Genomic DNA, 26,070 nt, shown 5'->3' on the forward strand with positions numbered 1-26,070 from the left:
TCGAGTCACCACTTTGTTCTTTCTGTGAACTTGAAATATCAACATTAATTCTTTTAATTGTAGTAAAATTTATCCATTTGGAAAGGGCTAAAAGAATGGATCTATAACAAAAACCCAGGCATATTAATACATTTTATAAACGAAAATGACATTTGTGGGGTTTAGAACAAGTAACACTGATCTAATTAATTCAATTATACTATTATTGTATTAACGAAGCAGATAATACGTAAAGAGTAATTAGAAATGTTTTATTCCAAGTATGGAATCGATTCAAAAGTAATTTAAAATGTGCTATATTATTACAAAAAGTGTAGTCTTTTCCAAGTATGAATGTGATTAATGTGTTAAATTGTGGCAAGTAAACGTTTGTTTGTTTTGTTTAACGACACCATAGAGGCTAAGAGCACATTGATTAATTAATTATCGGTTATTGGATGTCAAACATTTGAGTATTTCTGACACGTAGTCATTAGAGAAATTCGTTACATTTATTCTAAAGCAGCAAGGGATGTTTTATATGCAATTTCCCACAGACAGGAAAAGCACATATCACGACCTTTGACCAGTTGTGGTGCACTGGTTAAAACAAGAAAAGACAATCAGTTAAATGGATCCATTAAGTACGTGGTTCGATTCTCCTCAAAGGTTCAAAGGCTATAACTATGAGAAAAATGGGTAAATTGCCCTAAAGGTCAAACATAATCTGTAACACAATATCACAAAGCCATACACAAAATTTCAGCTCAATATACCTTTCATTTCAGGCAATGTGTCGAGAAATTACTTTGAAAAGTCAGGCATTTATTTAGGCAATCTACAGATTGTCTGGGTGAATCAGGCAATTTACAGATCGCCTGATTTTACACATTGCCTGTAACAAATATATATATATAGTCCGGAAAACCAATGTTCAATATTTCCTTAGTTCAATATGGGTAATTCGCCTCAAACATAACACTTGCTCTAGCTGTAACAGTACATGATAAAGATATACGCAAAATGTCAGCTCAGTATATCAAAACTATACGTGAGACTGACTGCCGGGCAGACAGACAGACAGACAGACAGACAGACAGACAGACATACATACATACATACATACATACATACATACAGACAGACAGACAGACAGACAGACAGACAGACAGACAGACAGACATACAGACAGACAGGACACAAATGAAACCTATAGTCCCCTCTGGTTGGACCAGTAGGAAACTAATAACAGTGTTCTTGCAGACATGATTGTATTTCAAGAGATAACTTCATATATCCTTGTTGACATATGGTTATGTATGAAAAAAAAGAAGAAAAAAGGTTGAATAATAATAATAATAATAATAATAATAATAATAATATTAATATATTGGTGTTATATATATACATATATATACATATATATATATATTGCGTTTTCGCTATGAGTAAGTTCGCCCTGGTCGTCATGTTTGCTTGATAACCACAATCAATACATGTTAAAAACACTTCCTGGTTAACATCCATGAAGACATTACATGAAACAATCGTGGATTTGGTTTTTGTCAGTAGGCAACATATTGATCAGATTGATTATATATCTACCATAATTATGTCAAGGAAGTATTGTCAATAAGGTACTGTCAACAAAACTATTGTGATTTGTCATATTTACAAGCATTTATGAGTGATAATAAAAACCGTGACTTTAATGGTTGAAGATATAAGTGGTCTATGAGTCACCCGCGTTTCGATCAGGAGAGCGTAACACGAAACCCAACCTGACCTGCGTGTTACCTGTCGTCACGCCTGAGAAGGTAAAGCTAACACACAGGACTCGTGTCAAAAAGGGGAAGTTGAGATACTAAACTGATAGGTAATACCACGACAAAGAACGTGGGCTTGCTGGCCGTTACTGCCTAGGTTTCATACAACGTCACCCAATAATGAGGGATAGCGTGCTTACTTGTTAGAGGAATATAGATCTACCTACAGTCACTCCTTTTTACTGGAAACAGGACAAACAAATTAAGTGATCGCCAGAAGGGTTGAGGAATACGTCTGTCTCTCGTGTTTAAGGTGTGTGGAGTAACTGATTGACGGTTTCTTGGTGTTCGCCATGGGGACAATACGGCGAATGTTCAACCCAAGACGGAGAGACCGGAGTGCCGTGAATCTCTTCCACAAATATGTCATCTTCTTCGTCAACTTTATATTCATAGTAAGTGTCGCGTTATATCTGCATTTCTATTCTAAGTATACCATTCAAACATATATTTATACCATTAGCATTATAAAAATTAATCGTTTAATTTGCATCTGCTGTAATTTATTTCGAAATGTGGAGTTATTATAAATCCTAATTTACACAAAATGAAGACGTTTTCCTCTTGTTTACAAATGAGTCACATGGTTTTGTTGTCCTTATGCACAAAACGGTCGCATGTTTTTGTTCTTGTTTACAAACGGTAACAGGTCGTTTCGCCCTTATTACTAGTTCATCCGAGTCGTTTTGAACAGGGTCGATTCGTATCTCAAACCGAGTCGTTACGCCCCATGTTTCGATTCACCCTAATTTTTATTTTGTTAATAAAGTACATTTATTCATTGATTTGTCCTATATCCATTGATTTTTAGATGTCACACATTGTGTGTTTATATCAATGTACAGATAAAAATAATATTATAATTTTGTTTATTTCCAATATCATTTACTCAAGCCATATACATGAAATACGTACAGGCCTTAGATAATATACAGACAATGTATTCACATTAATAATTAATTTATGAACAGTCACACTAATATTTGGTAATGAATATTGAATAAACAGAAGAAAAAATACTTCAAAACTATAATAAATATATTTATTTTGGGGGGCGAAACGACTCGGTACGAATGAGATTTAGGGCGAACCAACCCTGGGTGAATAGGACTAAGGGCGAAACAACGCAGAGTTCGGTATGGTTTTAGGGCGAAACGACACGGATTCCTCACAAACGGGCCACATCTTTTTGTTGTCCTTGTTTACAAATGGGTCACGTGTTTTTGTTTCCCTTGTTTACAAATGCACCACGTTTTGTTGTCCTCGTTTACAAATGGGTCACGTGTTTTTGTTGTCCTTGTTTACACAAACATCAAAGGACGTATAACGTCCCATCACATATGAAACGGCAGCTAATATAATGTAGGTTTCCAACACATAATATAGTAATTCATTTTATAGAAAATTAGATAAGATACCCGCTGTTGCTTCCCATTCTGACTTGTAGTGATCGATATATGGTTAGGCCAGTCTTTGGTGATGGACGTTTGTTTGGGTCGGGAAATAAATTACACACTTTAAAGCGGTCGATTCTATGAAACGATTTTTAGATGCCTACCCCCTGCCCCACCAATAGTATCTCTCTTTTTTTCAGACCACATTTTATGTTTGTCTCCCCATAACACGACTCACAGATCGTGTGGTTACCTTCTCCAACGTTGGTGCCATATAAACACAATATAAATTCCTGGATGCACCAAGGCGGCTGTTGGATGTCAAACAGTGATAACTCTGACTAGTCTTTCACAGGAAACAAGTTTACATTTTCCTATTACCAGCATGGAGTCTTTCGTGTGCACTTTCCCACAGAGGGGCGGGATGTAGGCCATTGGTAAAGTGCTTGCCTGATGCGCGGTAGATCTATGATCGATTCCCGTTGGTGTGTCCATTGGGATATTTCTCTCTCTAGTTAGTGTACCGCGACTGGTATAACAAAAATTAAGGCCGTAGTATGTGCCATCATGTTTGTGGGATGTGAATATAAAAGATCCCTTGCTACTAACAGAAACAAATGTAGCGGGTTTCTGCTCTACGACTATATGTCAAAATTATCAAATGTTTGACAACCAGTAGCCGATGATTATTAAATCAATGTCCTCTAATGGTGTCGCTAAACCAAAAAACAAAACAAAAAACTTTAGATTTAGTCTGTTTAATGACTCATTCATTCATACATTTCCTTCGATTTATACCTTAGAGCCAATGACGGTTTTGTGCTGGGTTGACTTTAATTATTCATAGTTTAATGCTGTTAGGTGTTATACTCGATAACTTTATTTTAAACTGATTAATATTTTAGCATTTTTTTCTAGAAAAATGAGTAAAAGTTTCCAATGACTAATCCTCCCATCTGTTGTATTAAGTGACAGACTATCAGACACGATCTCAGTTATATCAGTATATGAAACTGTACAATGAAAGGTTATTTACTTTCATTTTAGCATGTGAATTTTTAATCATGATTAATGAATTTTTAATTCACTGTCCAGTATGGGAAGTGATTTTTGTTTTTAATTCTCGAACCCCTGGTGGACATACAGAAGTAGGGCTAGTGGATTTCAATCATGGCTACCGGAGTTATAGACAATTCTAGAAGCCCTGGATTGCAGGTGCATAACAAAATGACACTAAATAATTCAGTAGTATGTATTATGTGCCTTTGCTTAGTGAAATGATTTTATACTTCCTTTTCAAATTATTGTTCATCAACGTTTTGATATTATGCAAATAGTAATAAACATTATTATTGAAATATATTTTTCTATAAATATACATGGCACATATATGTACGTGCATAACCCATAATTCGATATAAGCAAACAATTAGCTGAAATGAATAAACGAATGTTTGAATGAATTAATTAATATAATATTAAATATGTACTCGAGAATGTGTCTAAAAGCACCTGAATTAAAACAAAAACAAAAACAACATTTTACGGGGGAGTATGCCCCCGGACCCCCGTAGCATTGTCGACCCTTCGGGACCTCAGTTTGCGTCTAACTATTTTGCCAACTCTATGAACAAACATCCTGAGGGAAACACTGCTTTGATATGTCAGTCGTGGGCCATGTACAAACACGGAGCAAGGGAAACCCTTGTTATGATTGACGTGTCACGGTGTTATTAATAGGGGCCTACACTGTTCTTAGACTTAGCGATAATTTGTCGAGTCATTGATTGTAGTTTTAAACTGTATATATACACTTGAAGCAGAAATTCCTTTTGTTATGACGTATGTTTTCGATATGATATAAACAGACGTGAAAAACAATTATAATCATGTTTCCGATAATGCCGTACCCTAATGTTGTTTATAGAGCATATCAGTTACATGAACAATAGACCAAAATAACGGTCGTACAAACACATTATTCTGTTCAAACAAGCACGGAATCTTGTCTACGGTTCCCTCACAGCAAAACAACTCCCATTGCCGTTAATATTAACATTGTCTAACTCTACATAAGAGGGGATCCCCACCCCACACACGCATACTTTCCTACACACGCATTGTGACTTTCCTAATTCAGCCTCAACTATCAAATTGTGATCTCTCTCTCTCTCTCTCTCTCTCTCTCTCTCTCTCTCTCTCTCTCTCTCTCCCTCTCTCTCTCTCTCTCTCTCTCTCTCTCTCTCTCTCTCTCTCTCTCTCTCTCTCTCTCTCTCTCTCTCTCTCTCTCTCCAACATCAGGTTAGACTCATACATATGGTTTCAAAGGAAGATCACGCATCGGCCTTGGAGTAATTAGACGGATTATATCAACAACCACATAACGTGGTTACCTGGATCCGATGGTTTTACCGCCTGGCTGTTGTCTCCGTGGCCAGCATGCCGCAGTGTGCACTGTACTCCGTGCTTGTTATTGATCAAGCCTGGTCGCAGCGCAGACAGCCTACACGTGCCAGTCAGTGTATGCGGTGGCAGTGATGATATAAGCACACTTCACGTTCTCCCTCTCTCGCTATCGCCCAACCCACACTAACTCCACGTTTCAAGAGCTCGTAAACCTCGTGATGATGTTTTTCCTGTCTGTTCTAACGCGGAATAGCCTCTGTTCGAAAAATGTGTGATTTGTTCTCCTCTCTAAAAGAAGAATTTATCGACCTGTGTGCCAAGTTGTGAAGAGTTTTATCAGTGTTGTAAATCTGAGAAAAATTTATCTGAGCAGTATATACGAGAGGCTAGGTTCTCTATATAGTATAATTATCCAAATGATGTAATGTTGTAAGACAAACAGCGATGACCCGTCAGCACAGACAGTGACATGCTATGACAACAAGTCACTACATTGACCCTGGATTCCACCAGCGTGATTGTCATCGACGTTCATCTCCAGCTGTGCGTAGTGGTGGGAAATACTTTACGTTTAGTACTGGTGTGGTGACTAATACAGTGGAAATACTGCAGTGTATATCATCTCCATACTTTGGGAATACTGTACTGTGAACTGCTCTATGCTGTGGGGATATAAAAGAGGGAACCACCGTTTCCCAGAGGAGACCTCTACCAATTAGTTAAGAGTCTTTTTATTACCTGGGGGATGCTAACTACCAGATCGTGTCAAGGATATGGTTGAAAACACACAGAATGTCACAGTACTCGGAAATGACCGAAGTGCCGTGAATTTAGTGACGAAGTATTTAATATTCTTCGTCAACTTCATGTTCATCGTAAGTATATGCATCCTTAACACACTTAATGGCGGTGTATTTGTTTATGTATTTGTCTACCTGTGTTCTCCGCTATCGATTTTCCACGTGTCCACGAGCAGTTCAAGATACACATCTGCTGTTTGCTGTAGGTCAATGTTAACAACCTCAGTTTAAATATCCTAGCTGGGTGTCGCATTTATGTGTTACTTCAATTTAGACAGATATTCACACCAAGATCTTTATTACTCCATTATTACTTCAGTGGAAAGTAGGCTTCTGAACTTTTTTCATCGTTGTAGTCAGGAAGTCGACTGTAGTGAGCAGAGAACCCACTTATCAAATCTCTGTCAATCCTGACTAAATCTTTTGTGATGTAATGCGATCGCCACTTCCCAAAACGTCGATACATCATTGCCACTTCGTTTGCAGCAGGACTGCCACTTCGTTTGCAGCAGGACTGCCACTTCGTTTGCAGCAGGACTGCCACTCCCATTTCTGGATTTACAAATCTGAATGTCAGAGCCATATTTTGTTACAATATTTAAACACACAAACTATCAATTGGCAGGATTCGAACCTACTACATCGATTCGCATGCCATTTGACAGTTTAAACACTTAACCATTCGCCAACCAAGTCTTCCACAAAAATGAAACCCCAATTAACCGTAGTTAACAAGTGTGCTGACTGACACTCGGTTCGAAACTAACGTAACAGTTTTAATATAGATTTTTTAAATTATAGCTCAAGGGATATCTAAGCAACGATATTATGTTATGTTTGAAACCTACCATAAATGAATTCCATAAATACAACAGTAATGGAGGCTGCCATTTTTATTACTTGACAGAGAAGTGTCTACAGCCTCGGCTAATGAGGACTGGCTATCTACATAAAGCGGCCATATAATAATACAGCAATAAAAGTACAAAATCCAGTCCAAGGAGTTATGATAGACAAGAACGCTTAAGATTATCAGAAACATTTAAAGAATTGTTTTATAGAAGTGACGGTTTCTTACTACAAGTGGATGTTTGATAAAGTTAATACGGTGGCAGGGCATCTCTGAATGAAGTTCTGCGTACAAAGATACAGCAATTAGCTTTTTAGTAAATAAATAATTAAAATATATGTGACCCACTGCGTGGGGCTGACTTGATTGATTGTGTGTCATCTAATGGCCGCAATTACCATTGATCTCTCGGCATGACTGCCCTTCTATGGGGTCAGTAATAATCATAATGCTCTATCAGTTTATCGTGCAGAATCTAATGTCCGCCACTGACTGGAACACACCGAATATATCAAGTGGTTATTAATACAGGGGTGATCGGAGGGACATTGGTTCCCCGAGGATGTCAAATGAACCATTCTTCGAATATTGACTATTATAAAATACGTTTCAAAAGGTAGGGTATCACAGGAAATATTATACAGTTAGAGAAAATACCAGCGTGAAAGGAAATGAAAGAAGACAGTAACATGTTTTAATTAACTGTATTAAAAATCAGTCATTTTACGTGAGGGGGTATTATATGAACACTCACATGAAAAGGAAGAGATTTAAAAAAACCCAACACAAGATCATTCACCCATTCACCTCTCCAGTATCAAATGGTTCCCACACTTTGAGTGTGTTGTGGCTATACTATTATTCATTAATAAATAGTATATATTGTTTGTGCTGGGGTGGTGTTAAACATTCAATCATTCATTCATTCATTCATTGTATTCAAAATATACTGACCCACATTTATAAAACCCGTTTTCAATCAAAGGTAATTAGTTTATTAATATAATAATTTCCTTTTAAAATAAAACATTTTATTATATAACATTTAGTGCAATATCTTAAAATATCATTGAAATAAAAGTGATATCAGTCACTCAGAGACGATAACACATTTTAGAGTGAAATTTCACTCGAAAATGTGTTATCGTCACTGTAAGAAAGCTGGAACTATATTTTTTTTGCTGACATTTTAAAAATAAAAGTAAATTGCCAAAAGTTATATAATAAATAGAAAGTTCATGTTTTTTGTCAAATATGCTTTATATATCTGACCTCGTGAAGTTTGCAATCATATTACACTCGTCGCTCAAGCGCGACTCGTGAGATATGATTGCAAACTTCACTCGATGAAATATAAATCATATTCGACAAAATATCATGAAGTATCTTTATATATATGTAAAACAAGATCTTTGGGGGTAAATACAATACAATACAAATATACAGGTAAATGCATTTCAAAATTGTGTGTTGAAATCAAAATGTTTCGAAAACATTAAAATAAATTGTGGGTGCAGCTTAAAATAATTTAAAACATTTCTCCTCCTCGATGTAAACATTGCCAATGTACATTAACAGTGCTACACATTTTGAAGCCGACAATTCTGTAGCATTGGCAATGTTTACATTAGGAGGGCCCTTTTCAAAACATAAACAAATGCGTTAATTATGTATGGTCGATGCTAATAAATGAGAAGCATGTTTGTAATCTAGTTTGTGACAACAAAAGTGCAACACAGTTATCCAATGTTTAGTTACCCTTTACGCTTTAGAAAAGGTTGCTGTTAAAGTCTTTAAAACAGTTATCATATATACGATATCTTTTATGACTAAGTAATTGTTCTCATTTGTCGTAAACGAATTCTATCAGTGAATTCCTGATTCTCTCAATGATTAGGTCGATTTATTTATTTGCTTATAGTTTCACAATGTACCTCATATGTCGTTGAATTACGGCCAGAGTTTAAATACAGTTCAGATCAAATGACTTCCTAATTGCAGTGCTATTTATAAAACACCAACATGGTCAATGTTTCTGTCGCACAGCAGTCGGTACAAACGAGTTTCACAAATCTATTCTGAAGTGTAATATGTTTTCTGTTCTGAAACGCCTCGCGTAATAAGAACACTACACCAGTGCCGTTTTCTTTCAATTATTTACTCACGAGTTGATTATAAAGGGGGACGGGATCGTAACTCAGTAGGGGGCTCACCTGAGGTACTTGCCGTAGGATCGAACCCCCTCGGTGGACCCATTCTCTGACTGTGACACCCCCCCCCCCCCCCAACCCACCTCCGTCCCGACCAGTGCACCACAACTGGTGTATGGAAATCCGTTGTTTTATTATTAATTTATAATTATTATTACTAGATGAATCTTATGAAGAATAAGGTACTCCCTATAGCCGATGTATTTTATTATAATACATTCATTCTTATAGTAAAGTGTACAGGCAAATGCTTTATCAGTTAGTATATATGTAGGTCATTAATGTTTCATATTTTTCGTGCTAATAACCAGTTTAAGCTCACTGTCCTGGACACATCTCGGCTGTTACCTCCGTCTATCCAGGGCACTGGTTAATGGTTAGTTATTGAGAACAATCCCGGTCTTGTATTTTCCCACTGAGCCGGGGTGGGAGCGGCTACCGTGAATCGATCCCAGAACATCTAAACATGAAATATGATTGCTTAATCACTAAGCCACAGAGTTTGGCCATGATTTATTTAAATATCCATATTTTAGTTATTTTCGTGCCTATATCCAATTAAAGTTCAAGCACGCTGTCCTGTACACACACACACACACACACACACACACACACACACACACACACCTCATCTATGTGGACTGACTGTCCAGGACAGTGGGATAGTGGTTAGTTGTTAGTAATTGGTCATACTACTTGTATATGGTATGTATATGCTAAGTACGGAACACACTGCAGATGTCTAAACAGTGTTCACTGGAGATTTCCCAGTAGGCGTAGACCAATCAATAACACCGTTAAAACGTAGTACTGCAACAGGTGTTGCCCGGGGCACCCACTCAAATGCCACACTGGTTTTCTTCCCCTTTAGAATTTGCTTATAAATATCACAGGGTTCGATAATACTGTTCTGGGCGCGCAACTCATCTGTCTTGACCAAAACATATTTATTACGAGAAAAACATATCACTGAACTCCACTTTTGCAGTCCTTGGCTTTTGAAAAACCATGACGAGCAAAAAATCGCACACCTCAAAATGCTTAGGCGAGTGAAAAATCGCACTAATCAAAATGTTTAGGCGAGTGAAAAATTGCACTCATCAAAATGCTAAAGCGAGCGAAAACCAAGCATAATCAATTTATGAAGTAATTGGTAGACATATGTTGCAAACATGAATTAGTAAACCAATAATGTTTTCTTCTAATTTTATGTTGTTCAGTTCATTAGTGTAGGTTGACTTCTTTTCCTTTTCAGGAATGGCGTTATTAAAACATTTTAGGAGCAGTGCTATAGAAATATAATTATGGCATACACTAATGCAGACAAATTTATTTTTTAATTACAATATGTACTATTCAGATAATTTTATGCACACAATTATATATATCTTTTCAGTTTGATGAACGTATTTGAAGTTCATAGAGCCATTATAAGGACCAAACAGTCTTTCTGAAAGCATTTTGTTTAGAAATCCAGTGTCTGTATATACAAATGTTTTATGCCATCCTAATGTACGTTTGTAAAAGCAGTAGTGGCTTTTCTCCAACCTATGTTGTCGCCACAAAAGTGAGTTGTTCTTTTATGCGACCCAGAAAACAGGCTTGAACATTAATGGGACATTCGCACGAACATATGTCACCATGATTATGTTTGTTGTCGTAAACTACTCATAGGAACTAATACAATAAAATCAGTTGACATGAACTAGCATTTGGCCTGCAAAACAACGCACTTGACCTACATGTATGAATGATTCATTAATGTCCAACATCCGTAATATATCTAGTACATCCCATTGTCGTCTGCTGCTCTAAATAACCCTTGTCGTGTAAGACAATGGGAGAATCCGGTATCTTGTACAACAGGGGGTGAATGAGACATACACATTATTTAGGACATATGCTGCCTGGAACAGTAACAGTGTTTCATCCAGGAGTTTTGTTCATAGTGTTGGCAAACATGTGGGACGTAAATTGATCCCCCGTAGGGGTGAAAATGCTAGGGAGTTCGGGGACATGCTCCACCGTAAAAACAAATTGAAAATACAATTGCTTTTAGATTCCTTCTGGAGTACATATGGGTGTAATGTCATGTACAGATATATTTAACCATATATTTCAGTAATAATGTTTATTATAATAAATAATATTATAATAGTGCTAGAACAGTTGACTACTTTTTAGTTAATACAGATATGTATAGCAAGGTGCAGTCTTTAAGAGTAAAGCCATTGTCTTATCTTTCCAATCACTACCTAATTGACTTAATCATAAATATTGCTAATAAAGCTGCACAAGACAGTTCTAAAAATAAGCAATATCTTAACACTAAAATCCCAAAGTTGGGAGATGCCTCAGTCAGTTAATGATAATCCTTGTGGGAAAATATCAACTTTAGGTACAGCCAAATGTAGATCTGATACAAATATTACTTCATTGAAAACAAAGAGCCCAACATTTTCAGTAAGTAAAAGCAAGTTTAATTTCCCCACAAAAAGTTTCAATATTGCCAGTTGGAACATTCAACATATACTGCCAAAACTAGATGAAATCTCATTGATAATGGGTAAAAACCCTTCTTTACATATATTAGGATTATGTGAAACCTTTCTAAGCCAGGAAATCCCGGATACTATAATTAATATTGATCAATGCAACCTGGAACGAAAAGACAGAAGGGACAAACAGGGTGGAGGACTGGCTGTATATATTAGAAACTCCTTATCCTATAAAAGACGAAATGATATCGAAGACTTGACTACAGAAACTATATGGCTACAAATTAATTTACAACATGCTAAAAACATCTTGTTATGTTTTGTCTACAAACCACCTAACTCACATGTGTCCTGGATAGATATGATTGACACTCAGCTGGAAAAGGCTTTAAATGAAAACCTTGATATAGTTGTTATGGGAGACTTTAATATCGATTTCATAAATGGTTGCTCTAATACCAAGTGGAGCAATTTAGTGAAGTCATATGAATTGACTCAAATAGGGGATAAGCCTACCAGAATAACCGAAAATTCTTCGACTATCATAGATCACATTTATTGTACAAACACTAGTATGATTACTCAAGTATGTATACCATGTTTTACTATTAGCGACCATTATCCTGTCAGTTAGTCTTAATCAATATACAAACAATTCTGATATAAATATGATAAATAACACTCATAAAACTATATCATATAGGTGTTTTAAAACATTTTGCACTGAAGACTTTCTTTTAGACATTAACAATTCCAATATAAACAATAATTTTTTCATGTAATGATGTTAATATGGCCTTATTACTTTGGCACAACACACTAATTAATATTCTGAATAAACATGCACCTTTGAAAAAAAAACGAGTTAGACGATTTGAACAACCAAAATGGTACAGTGATAAGATAAAATACTCAAGAATGCAACGTGATCATTTTCATAAAATAAAAGACTGGACCAGCTACAAGCTGTGGCGCAATAAAACATTAAATTTCATAGCTGAGGCCAAAAAGGATTTATTTCAAGATGCTGTTCAGAATAACAAACCTTCAAGTTTCTTATGGAATCATTTCAAAACATTATCTGGAAAACGATCAGGGTTACTTATGCCTTCAGAGTTAAAATAAATGACAGTTTGGTTACTAATGCAAGTGACATTCTACAAACTTTAAATGAGCATTTCATTAACATCTCACAGACTATTGACAAAACCTTTTACTCCCGAAAATCACACTATACTTCAGGATTATCTTAAAAACAAAATAGTAAATAACTTGCCATTTAGAATACCACATATCTGTCTACACGATGTGGTAAATTATATAACAAAATTAGACTCATCAAAGGCAACCGGTTTAGACGGCATTGGGCCAGGAATATTAAAGCTTAGTAATCACACACTAGCTCCACTCATCGTACACATAATCAACTTAAGTATTGCTGATGGAACCTTCCCATGTGCATTACAAATTGCTCCACTCCAATATATAAAGGGGGTGATAAAGACAAAGCAGAGAATTACAGACCTATCTCGATTTTACCAACTATAACAAAAATATTTGAGAGGCATATCTCAAATCATCTATATAAATACTTGACTAATATAACCTCCTACATGATGCTCAGTCTGGTTTCCGTGAAAAACACTCATGTCAGACTGCATTGGTACACCTAATTGATCAGTGGATCTTGTCTATCGATAATGATAACATGGTAGGAATCATTTTCCTAGATTTAAAGAAAGCCTTGATCTTGTAGATCATTCTATACTTCTTTATAAACTGAAGCTTCTAAATTTTTCTGATCAAAGTCTCAAATGGTTTACTTCCTACTACAAAATCGTCAGCAGATTGAAAAAGTTGGGAACTTACAATCCTCATCACAGCTGACCGGTGTCCCCCAAGGCTCAATTCTCGGTCCACTACTATTTATTATCTACATAAATGATATGCCCTTGTATGCCAAACACTGCTTTATTGACATGTATGCCGATGATGCAACCATGCACACATATGGTAGTGACCTAACAGAACTAGTTAAATTTGCAGGTGGATTTATTGGTCGTTCAAAAGTGGTGCACAAATAACAATATGGCTCTTAATCTTCAGAAAACAACTTGTATGTTAGTAAGTACAACATACAAAATAGCCAGGCAGCACTCAATACAAATTACACTAAACAATGAAAAACTTAATGCAGTAAAATCGCAAAAGGTACTTGGTGTTTATATAAATGAGTCACTGACCTGGACAGTACACATTAGAAAAGTGATTTCAAAATTGGCCTCGACTATCTCACACTCAGGAGACTTAATATATACTTAAATCAAGCTGCCAAAACAGTTTTCTATAATGCATACGTTGTTCCAATTCTCGACTTTGCTGTCACTGTTTGGGGACACTGTGCTAAGGAACAAGTGGTTCAAATTCTAAAAATGCAAAAACGTGCAATGAGAATACTTTTAAACAAACCATTAATAACTCCGTCTAAAGACATGTTCAGGGAACTAAATATTTTACCTTTCCCTGACAGAATAAAATACCACATCGGCATAATGGTATATAAAGCACTAAATGGCTTCTCCCCAGAATACATTACATCTCTCCTTACCCCAATATCTGAAATCTGTAATTATAACCTAAGATCCTCTAATAAAAACAAACTTCAGCTACCAAGGCCTCATACTGAACTACATAAAAAATCCTTCAGTTACTCAGGTGTTCAGATATGGAATACAATACCCTTTGATATTAGACACCTGAAGTAAGTTGCGAACTTTAAATCCAGCCTGAAACAATATCTTATGGATGTTTATTTGGCTGATTAGTTTTTATTCTATATAATAGTTATGTTTTGAGACATTAGTGTCAATATTACACAACTAATAGATGTCTGTTAAATGTAAAATTTCTCTAGTCAATATGTATGTATGCATTATTATAATAGTATAGTACTTAGTATACATGTATTTTCTTTTTTCAGTGTTTCAATGTATTGCTGAGGGCCAAGTGGAAGATTAGCTTGTGCTAAACCTGTCACCCTCATTAAATAAAGTTATTATTATTATTATTATTATTATTATTATTATTATTATTTGCATGGTTAATGATTGGTATTACATAGAGGCGAGGGACAGTGTCCGCAGGGTGCAATTCGCCACCAGAGATGTCGGTGCCATCTCTTCTCTAAATGAGCAAACCACATAATTATTATATCATATTATGACTCGACATAATCTTTACGTGATTGTAGTATCCACTTTATTATTTTACTAACACAAAGATGGACATTTTATTTATTTATTTTTAACAAATATTTATGAAAAGAAATGTATGTTTTCAACATTACAGGAATAGGTCAATGGGCTCCTTGAAAATGAGAAATTAAATCAATCTCTCCTGATATAAAATGTTCTCTGGATAACTGGATACCATTGACTGTTAACAATGTATACAAACCACGAGAAGAAACAAATAGGCATATTATATAAGCCAACAATATCGTTACAGTCTGAATTGTAAACTTGTAGAAGAAGACACATTCAGACCAAAGACTAAAATGTACATCAGCTATATATAATATGTTCACAGATATCCACCAACATCACGTGATTTCTCTCCTTGTGCTCTGTAGGTGAGTTTCGGGCGAAGGTAAACAATATTAATATAGTAGCGGTTTTCACACGTCACTGTACCGTGTTTGCTCAGTATCATATGTCCTCCAGTGTGTGTCAAGCCCATTGCATGTCTCAGTAAAGTACTTGTAAGCCAGGTATGTGTTGTGCGGGTTTTGCACAGTATTAATAAATCGCCACACAAAAGGGTAGCTTCTTTTGGTAGGTGCACGATCATTGTATTTGACATTTCATGTTTTAAAAAGGAATACACTTCATTTCACCGAACCAGATACGTCTTAGCGTAAACCAAGGGTGGATAGACGAATTTGAAAAGAGATATGCTGAGGGATGAATGTGCCAAGCTAATTAGCTAAGGGCCGATATCATCAAAACGTGTGTACAGTGTAGTTTCTTTTATATGACGACACCACCAGGGCACATTGGTTTATTAATCATCAACTATTGGATGTCAAACATTTGGTAATTTGTTTTTACATAATAATAGTCTTAGAAAGAAAACCCGCTACATTTTTCCGTTAGTAGAAAGGGATCTTTTATATACACCATCCCTCAGACAGGCTAGCACATACCACGGCCTTTAATATACCAGCCGTGGTGCACTGGCTAGAGTGAAAAATATCTCTATGGGCCAACCGACGGGGATCGATCCTAAACCAACTGCCCATTAGGTGAGTTGTTTACCTCTCTGGCCAACGCCCAGCCCCATTCAACAAGAAATAAAGGGGGGGGGGGGGGGTCAGCTCCTTTATATCTGCTCTTGAATACGACTGTATTGGTATAAAAGGAATATTAACCAGAGGATTCAACACAGATATTAATAGTGCTGGACATAACGTATATGCTGGTATGACCATAAGCGTGCGAACCGGGCGGGGTTTAACGTGGTAACAGCCCCACCCCCAACGCCCCAATGCAGGAACAAATCTTCGCATGTGGAAAAAAAGATGCACACACACACTCACTCACACACACACTCACTCACACACACTCACACACACATTCACACACATTCACACACACACACACACACACCATACACACACACACACACACATACACACACACACACTCACTCACACACTCACATACACTCACACACACACACACACACACACACACACATTCACTTCTTTCCTTTAATTTTGAGTGTTTTAGTTCATTGTGTGAAATTGTGAACTGTTTTTCTATCTGACAGTATTTTTCTTTCAATAACTGCCAACAGAATATTTGAAATATCCAGATTTATAAAATAAAACCATGTAAGATGGAGACGGTTTTCGGTAATAGACCGGTAACCACCTAACTAGCCCGAGTACTCTGACTGCAAGAGAGCAAGGCGAACATTTAGCCAGTGTAATGAGAGCGTACAACTGTCCAAATGTCCGTCTAGGTCTCTAACAGTCACAGTACTAGGGCTAACACCCAACCATCTCTCATTGCCTGCTTTTCGAGTCTGTTATATAACTGACATGCTGCTAGCCGTCATGGAGTGGTTTACGATAATACACTGGTAAACACCCAACCATCTCTCAGCAGGCCCGTAGCTAGGATTTTGAGGAGGGGGGGGGGGGGGGGGGTCGTTTAGGCTTGGGTCCGGGGGCATATTGAAAAAAAAAGTCTTCGGTAGGGGGAGTCGACCGACCCCCCCCCCCCCCCCCCCCCCCCCGATCACCCACTGGCTACGGGCCTGTCTCAGCTCCTGCTATTCGAGTCAGTTATATAACTGACATGCTGCTACCCGGCTAAACTGACGGAAGTCCATTATGTTTCTCCGCATGATAAAATTTAAAAAGATAGCTTGATAATAAATATGTTTACCACGTCGGCCTATGGAGACGCAAACCTCTTTCCAAGGGCTATGAAAACAGGCTAAGTGTGGTTTCTATTTATATACGTTATTTTGGCTATATCACGAACAGGGCTGTCTGAAGGCGTGTATCGAAGTATGTGGTTAATACACTGGGTGGACGGCTGTCTCCCACACAACTACGATATAACACGTATAGTCGTAAACGTCGCAATGAAATGTTCAGTACAGTGTAGTACAGTACAACACAGTACAGTACAGTACAACAGTACAGTACAGTGCAACACAGTACAGTATAGTATAGTACAGTGCAACGCAGTACAGTACAGTACAGTACTACACAGTGCAGTATAGTATAGTACAGTGAAATACAATACAACACAGTAGCTTACAGTATAGTATAGTACAGTACAGTGCAATACAGTGCAGTACAATACAATACAACACAACACAGTACAGTACAGTGCAACATAGTACAGTATAGTACATTACAATACAATATAGTACAGTCCAGTACAACACAATACAGTACAGTACAGTATAGCACAGCACAGCACAGCACAGCACAGCACTGCACTGTACTGTGGGCTTAGTTTGAGCAGTTACGTCTGGCATTGTTAAGAGTCTTCTGTAACTACCTACTATACAGTTACTCCTATTACCGGCAATCGCAAGTTATTGCCAGCTTTTTAGCTGCTGAGTATAATAATTATTATAAACTATTGTTGTTGTTGTTATTATTAGATGTAACACGTGCTATTCACGGGGAAGTTTAGATGGGGTGTGGTGGTCTTACACTGGGCTTTACCCCCCACCCCCCACCCCCAACTATGTGATTGCCGTGTAGACAGCCAGCCCTCATTAGCCGAGGTTTTATACATGGCCTCCGTGTATTCAGCCGTTTCTGTGTTAAGTAGCAAAGATGGCGACCTCCATTACAGTTGTATTTATGGAATTCATCTTTATATGCAATATCTAGCATGTGTATACGTTAGTCAATTGGACCAGAGCGCAGGAAAAATACCTTGCGAAATGCGTGTTATATTATTATTATTATTATATATCGTTATTGTTATTTATTTATTTATGTATGTATTATTTTATTCCAGTTGTTGGGCCTGGCACTGACTGTGAGCGGATCGTACATCCTGGTCACGACGGGCAAGCAGGTAACGTCGTTAATGGACTTCCTGTTTGACCCAGCATGCATCCTCACTCTGGCCGGGTCCATCTGTGTCGTCATCGCATTCTTTGGCTGCGCTGGAGCGCTTAGAGAAAATACCTGTTTCCTTAGAACGGTACAAGAACTCATTTAACTCTTACAAATATAGTTTACTTATTTCTCAAAGTGCCCTTTTACCAAGTCCAACGTTAAAGTGTGTTTTGTTTATCGACATCGCTAAAGCATATTATATTGATTAATGAACCATTGGCTATTGGATGTCAAACAAGTGGTAATTCTGACATGTAGGCTAAGCCCGCTACATTCTTCCATTAACAGCAAGGAGTATTTCATATCCATAGACAGCACAATACATACCACTACTTTGATATACCAGTCGTGGGACCATCCAATGTATCGCCAAAGTAGGTTCGATCCTCAGGCGAGCTCACTACCGACCTACGTTTTGACAGGGCTAGATGGAAAGTTGTCTCACGGTTCAATACGAACCCTCTAATAACAGTGCGTGCAGCACAAAGAGAATCGGACCAAATCTATATGGCCCCTGCGCGTGCTGTAACCTCACCGTGGTGCAGGGGTGTAACATTCTCTTTGAGAATGGCCAATACAGCACAAATTGAAGTTTAGAGTAAAATTCGGTGTCCGTAAAATTCTGTGATATTTGTATTTGTATTTTTGCACAGTTCTTTACACTGTTTTTGTTTAAACCTTGAATTTTTATATTGATGTTGATCATCACTTTATTTATTTGCATTACCATAGTTTGACACCCAGTAGCCGATGTATTTTTCGTGCTGGGGTGTCGTTAAACATTCATTCATTCCAAATCTATATGGCGTCTTCTCAGCTAGACAAAAAGAGCACTTTCTAACTGAAAACTGCACTCACTTTTCAGTGGGGGAAGCAAATGGCTTCCATCCAAAAGGTAGGCCTAAGTCCCTGTATCAAAATATTCACCATGTTCTTGAAATGGCCCGTGCTTTGTCAAACCAGTCTTGGGAATAGCAGGCCTGCTACAGTGTAGGGAAAATGCATCATACTGGTGGGCTAAGTGGCAGACCTCCTGTGAACAATTCACTTGAAGGTGATTTATAGGAGCAGTGACGACCTTGTCCAAACATAATTTTCACTTTAGAGATACGATTTTCAACAATATGGTAGCAATTTTGTCGTTCAGCTTACAAATTGAAATACAAATGGTCTGTTTTTATCTATCATTTACGAAATTCCATAATGTTGTTAACAACGTATTGTTTCTGTTTCTTTCAGTACACGCTGATTCTGTCAATACTCTTCTTCCTCGAGGTGGCCCTCATTATCCTGGTGTTTGTTTATTACTACGTGCCAGACGTGAGGAAGTCGCTGAAGCTCTACCCGGAGGACCTGCTGCAGACTGCAATAGAAAAATACGAGGACGAAACAGCAGGGGACTTGAAAAATCTTTTAGATACCATTCAGAAAACAGTAAGTACTAAATAAAACAGCAGGGGACTCGAAAACCTTTTAGATACCATCCAGAAAACAGTAAGTAATGAAATAAAACAGCAGGGGACTTGAAAAATCTTTTAGATACCATTCAAAAAACAATAAGTGATGAAATAAAACAGCTGGGGACCTGAAAAATCTTTTAATTAATTAATATGTAGTGACTAATAAAATATGACTGTACATGGCCGTAGCTAGGATTTTTTGTGGGGGGGGGGGGGGGGGGGGGCAACTGAGTAGTTAATAAGTCTAAAACTCCTTAAACAGTTAAGAAGAGAAGTTTCTTTAAGTTTTTTTTCGGGGGGGGGCACCTGCCACCCCCCCCCCCCCACCCCACCCCCTGCTGTAGTGGACTTGAAATATATATATTATAAATACAATTACAAACCAGTAAGCAGAGAAATAAAACTCAACAGGACATGAAAAGTTGTTTAGATAATATTCAGAAAATAATAGGTACATAAACAAAACTGCTGTCCACCCAGAATTTGAAAACCCAGAAAGTAATACAACAAATATATTATTAGAAACCAGCAATAACCAGTAGGCGGAAGTAGTCAGCTGTTTATAGTTTTTATTTCTTTTAACTGTTTTCACGAACATACTCTTTGTTTCTCAAAATAGCATTTGACAAAATAACCATTCAATAATGGATGAAAATTACCATATTTTATTGCTTGTATGAATCCATTATGCAAATATTAGTACATATAGGTAGTTCTGTTTTTATTGGTGGTCGTTATTGCATTATCTTCGATGATATGTTTGATGATATAAAATGAAAGTAGTTTCCACTACGTCTACTATACCAAATATACTGAGAGAAACACATAAGGGAATACTTGGTATCGTAAACCTGAGCGCAATTATTAGCGTCGTATTGCCTGAACAAAGATGTAAAGTGGTATTGAATGTCAGTATTGTGAGATTGAATGTCAGTATTGTGAGATTGAATGTCAGTATTGTGAGATTGAACGTCAGTATTGTGGGATTGAACGTCAGTATTGTGAGATTGAACGTCAGTATTGTAGGATTGAACGCTAGTATTGTGGGATTGAATGTCAGTAATTTGCGATTGAATGTCAGTAATGTGAGATTGAATGTCAGTAATGTGAGATCGAATGTCAGTAATGTGAGATTGAATGTCTGTAATGTAGGATTGAATGTCTGTAATGTAGGATTGAATGTCAGTAATGTGAGATTGAATGTCAGTAATGTGAGATAGAATGTCAGAAACATTGTTAACTTCCTGACAGTTGCTGTCGATCCTTCCTGTTCAGGAGCCTACTCAGTATGCGCCTAGTCACACCGACTTGTCGAATGCGATCGAGTCGTATTGTGAGAACTCTGAACGACTCTAGTCTTATATACGTGTAGCAGTCGGTATTTTGTGCGTGAAGCTAGGTTCAACAAAGTTCACAACACCAGTTACGGGTTAGGGCATCATCTTTTATTAAACATAAGACACACCCATATGAATTACACGTAGGCATTGTGTTGATATATTCCATAACAACTGGGGAAACCTGCATAAAAATAAATTCATAATATCAATTGTTTAGTATATGGTTTCCATATATCTATTATACATTCAGAACTAAAACATTTAAACTAATTCATTCCAAAACCAATGTTTTGGTGTAGTTCGTCATAAAAACAATTGATTAAACGTAGCTAAATTATTAACTCAGATAAGCTAACAACTAAAACAGAAACTTCACTTAAATCATAAAATATATAGTTTTGACAGCAGAAAACAAAGATGGCTGACATTCATTATGTCACGCCCTGTAATCCATAATAATTAAAAGGCAGATTTATTATTAAATATTATATGTTAAATTATTCATTAATCACTACCAGGAATAGAAAATGGAAGTAGCCCAGTGTGGTAAAGCGTTCGCTTGACGCGCGGTCGGTCTAGGATCGATCCCCGTCAGTGGACCCATTGGGCTATTTCTCGTCCTAGCCGGTGCTTCACAACTGGTGTAACAAAGGCCGTGGTATGTACTATCCTGTCTGTGGGATGGTGCATATAAAAGATCCCCTTGATGCTAATCGAAAAGAGTAGCCAATGAAGTGGCGACAGCGGGTTTCCTCTCTCAATATCTCTGTGGTCTTTAACCATATGTCTGACGCCATATAACCGTCAATAAAATGTGTTGAGTGCGTCGTTAAATAAAATATTTCCTTCCTTCCTTCCTTCAGTTGGACTGTTGTGGACTAAGTAACAACGAGACGGGCTACTTGAACTGGAATCTGAACAAATATTACTTCTGCAACGATTCGTCGGTCGGAGTCCTTAGTTGCTCTGTTCCCTTTTCTTGTTGCAAAATAAAGCCGGTAGGTGTCGCATGTGTTTTATGACGGTATAATGTTACGGTTAATTATAGACCCCCCCCCCCCACACACACACACACACACATAAACAAGAAGAAAAAAAACTATTGAATATTTTTCTCTTTTTCGTTCTATGAATGATGAGATAAGATAAAAAGTTTGTAGATCTCTGACGATACGCCACATTTTGGTGGAGTGCAATCATCTACGAGAAACTAGAAAAGATATCTTTGGACTAGGAAATGTGATGGAATCAGTTCGATTCTATCATTCCATCCTGAACTTCTGTTGCAATTTCTTCGTGATACTGTAACTTTTAATTTTCCTTCTCCGTGATATTTGTATTTTTTTAACAGTTTGCTTTAATTTACCTCTTGAATTTTTATATTGATGTTGGTCATAACATAATATTTGCATTTATCGTAGTTTGACACCCAAGAGCCGATGTATTTTTCGTGCTTGGGTGTCGTTAAACATGCATTCATTCACTCACTCACTGGACTGTATATCTATGAAACCGTTCTTGTCATTTTTTAGTAATGAAAATCCATTGTTATTGTTGTGTTTGTAATATATGTATAAGCATTAGTATTATTACATGATGTTGTTTTTATATTTTTTGTTGTAATTTTTTCAGGGCGATTCCATAAATATTTTATGTGGAGCTGGAGTGCTAAAAAAATCTGATGTAAGGGCGTTTTGTATGTTTTAACACATAACAGGTTAATAACAACATAATGTTTAGACGAAATAGTGAAACACACTTTCACTTAAAACCTACGATTGTTCATTATTATTTATATAAGATATATATATATATATATATATATATATATATATACATACACACACACACACACACACACACACACACACACACACACACACACACACACATATATATATATATATATATATATATATATATATATATATACACACACACACATATACACACATATATATACATATACATATAAGTGACCGCTATTAACGTGATTTTGTGGTTTCTTTTTTCTAAGTTAAAAAGATAAATTTTGATTTATTTAACGACGTTAATGTTGATTTATTAATCGTCACTTGTTAGATGCCAAACATTTCATTAAAAAAAATATATATATATTTTCTGAAAAAAAGGCTTCATAGTCGTCGGAATATGCCAGCAAATTGGGGTTCGGGGTGAGATCATACATATAGACTTGATAATTTTTGAGGCCATGGTATGTGCTATCCTGTCTGTGGGATGGCTCATATAAAAGATCCATTGCTACTAATAGAAAAAGGTAGCGGGTTTTCTATCTACGACTATGTCTGATATACTGTGTTAGTATTAACTCACTAGGTGTGTTAGTTTTATTCCTTGTTTTCCACATTGCAGCCCAATGAAGTGTCGGACAAGATCTACACTAACGGTTGTCTACGCGGCCTGCAGGTGTGGCTGGACAGTAACATCTGGACGTTTGGTGGAATTATACTGGGAATTTTACTGCCCCAGGTGAGTGACTGCTAAACCTTGGACAGTAACATTTGGACGTTTAGAAGAATTATACTGGGAATTTTACTGCTGTTTCAGCTGAGTCACTGCTAAAACCTGGACCTTTTAGAAATGTTTCGTTTTTAACCCCAGCACATTTGCGACTTTTATATGGATGTTTTGTTTTCGACATTTAGAAGAATTTTGCTGCCAAATAATTACTTTTATAATCACTAGTAATAAAGAGTGTTGTAGGATTAGTTTCCAGCAAACATGATAAATCATTTCACAGGGTCGGCCAAAAATGTATGGAAAACGCTCACTTAGACTATGAAAACTATGGTCGTTTCATGAAACGTTTTTACGTAAATTGATAACCGATATAAATTTGCACTGGAATGAGTTGGGTATAAACTGCTCTCTGGTGACTTTCAGCTTTAAAAAATGTTTCCCATCAATATATATGTTGTGGATCTTGTTGTAGTACTTGTGGTACTTGTTGTAGCACCTGTTAATATATATATATATATATATATATATATATATATATATATATATATATATATATATAATTTGCCGTCTGTTTTTTAAGTGATAGTCTTTCTTTTGTAAAGACACACACCTTTTTACAAAGATATATGGGACCCCTTTAATACAGAAACTTATCGATTTGAACAATACCAATAAGGTATTCAAATTCGTATCTCTGTCCACGACAGTCTCTAAAGGACACTTTGTTAAGGGCGTGATATCTCCCGCGAATCACTGTCAGGTGTTTTGTCTAAGACGACTGCCACTAGCAGGCTTATTACGTTTCTACTTTGTGTAAGACTGCCACGGGCAAGACTAGTTTGATAAACGGAACTCTGGGTAAGACTGATCTCATTGAAACTTTACACAGCTCTGGCGGCATGGACTCGTGAATCACTTCAAAACAGTGATCATATCAAAGATAAACACATCCTACTGCAACGGCGGTATTGTCATGACCTTGAACGTTTACGTTCGTTTTGGGGGGGGGGGGGGGTTCAAGGGCGGTACGTAGCCCAGTGTTAAACCACTCTTCAGATGCGCGGTCGGTCTAGGATGGATCCCCGTCGGTGGGACCATTTACCTATTTCTTGCTTCAGCCATGTAGCAGGTTTCCTTTCTAAAACTACGTCAAGATTTACCAAATGTTTTACACCCAATAGCTGATGATTAATTAATCAGTGTTCTAGTGGTGTCGTTGAACAAAACAACGTTTAACTTTCTTTGTGTTTCAGATACTTTTGGTTGGTTTTGCGCGGGCTTTGCGAGATCAAGTGTTACAACAGAAGTCCAAATGGTAAGAGCGTCACGTGGTCAACATTCCAGAACTCCGTGCTCAACACTCCCAGGCAGCTCCACGTTCAGTTGGGGTTTTTTTGTATAACGTATTTTCATAAACTACAGCAGCATGTGTACTGTGTATAACATGTTAAATTATACATTTCTATTCAGTGGTATGAATAGTCGAATAATATACGTTTTGCAATAATAACGTAATGTTTTTTAAAACTACAACATTATTTATTCTTCATTTCAAACAGACACTTATAAATATTTGTAATTAACATTTATATGTAACATGTTGCGCTGATAAAAAGAATGTGCCAATATCATGTAGCAATTTCCCATCAAGATGACACGGCCAAAAGGAAACTGTGTTCCCAAGTGTTTGTCCTCAAATCAACGCCAACAGTTCGTTCTGTTGGCTAGTTGGTGGTGCCTTTTTAAAGCAATTTGTTATTTTTAAAACTGGAATGAATTCGAAAGACATTTCACCATATAATGATGATAATATTTGACATGAATGACGTACAGTACTATAAATACTATTGTAGTTGTATGATACCCTTTCACAAATAACACAAATGTATAAATGCAATCGATATTTACTCTTAAAATAAAATGTTTGCAATAAAATTTTATTCAAATGTTTTGATAATTGCAATTGTGAAATTGTGAAACTATGCAACAGACATTTATAAAAGTAAAATTCGATTTGACCCCCACGAAACCATCCTTCCCTTGCATACCAATCTGATTAAAATTAGCTCTACTGGTCTCACCAGTAGAACTAACAGCATTGCGTGGACTCCCATGTCCAGGTGACATTTCATCTATAAATAACAATTTAAAGGCGCTCTGTCACGGATGGT

At 36.8% G+C, this 26,070-nt stretch overlaps 1 protein-coding gene across 2 annotated transcripts; it reads left to right on the forward strand.

The window, feature by feature from the left end:
* Positions 1-1,807: 1,807 nt before the first annotated feature.
* LOC121382999 (tetraspanin-33-like) lies at positions 1,808-26,070 on the forward strand. Of its 2 annotated transcripts, none has more exons than XM_041512721.1 (7): positions 1,808-2,200; positions 18,515-18,703; positions 19,858-20,052; positions 22,282-22,416; positions 23,051-23,101; positions 23,792-23,908; positions 25,153-26,070. In XM_041512721.1, exons 1-7 carry the CDS (start codon positions 2,099-2,101, stop codon positions 25,216-25,218), a joined length of 855 nt encoding a protein of 284 aa, XP_041368655.1. In that variant the 5' UTR covers positions 1,808-2,098; the 3' UTR covers positions 25,219-26,070. The 2 variants fall into 2 exon arrangements, with proteins under 2 accessions (XP_041368655.1, XP_041368657.1); XM_041512723.1 differs by lacking the exon at positions 1,808-2,200 and adding an exon at positions 5,611-6,480.

The sequence above is a fragment of the Gigantopelta aegis genome, chromosome 10, assembly GCF_016097555.1.
Source record: "Gigantopelta aegis isolate Gae_Host chromosome 10, Gae_host_genome, whole genome shotgun sequence".
Taxonomy (NCBI): Eukaryota; Metazoa; Mollusca; class Gastropoda; order Neomphalida; family Peltospiridae; genus Gigantopelta; species Gigantopelta aegis.

Coding starts and splice junctions, on each gene's coding strand:
- LOC121382999 (XM_041512721.1), top strand. CDS start 2,099: ATGGGGACAATACGGCGAATGTTCAACCCAAGACGGAGAGACCGGAGT. Junction 23,102..23,791: donor GAGTGCTAAAAAAATCTGAT/GTAAGGGCGTTT, acceptor TCCACATTGCAG/CCCAATGAAGTGTCGGACAA. Junction 23,909..25,152: donor TGGGAATTTTACTGCCCCAG/GTGAGTGACTGC, acceptor TTTGTGTTTCAG/ATACTTTTGGTTGGTTTTGC.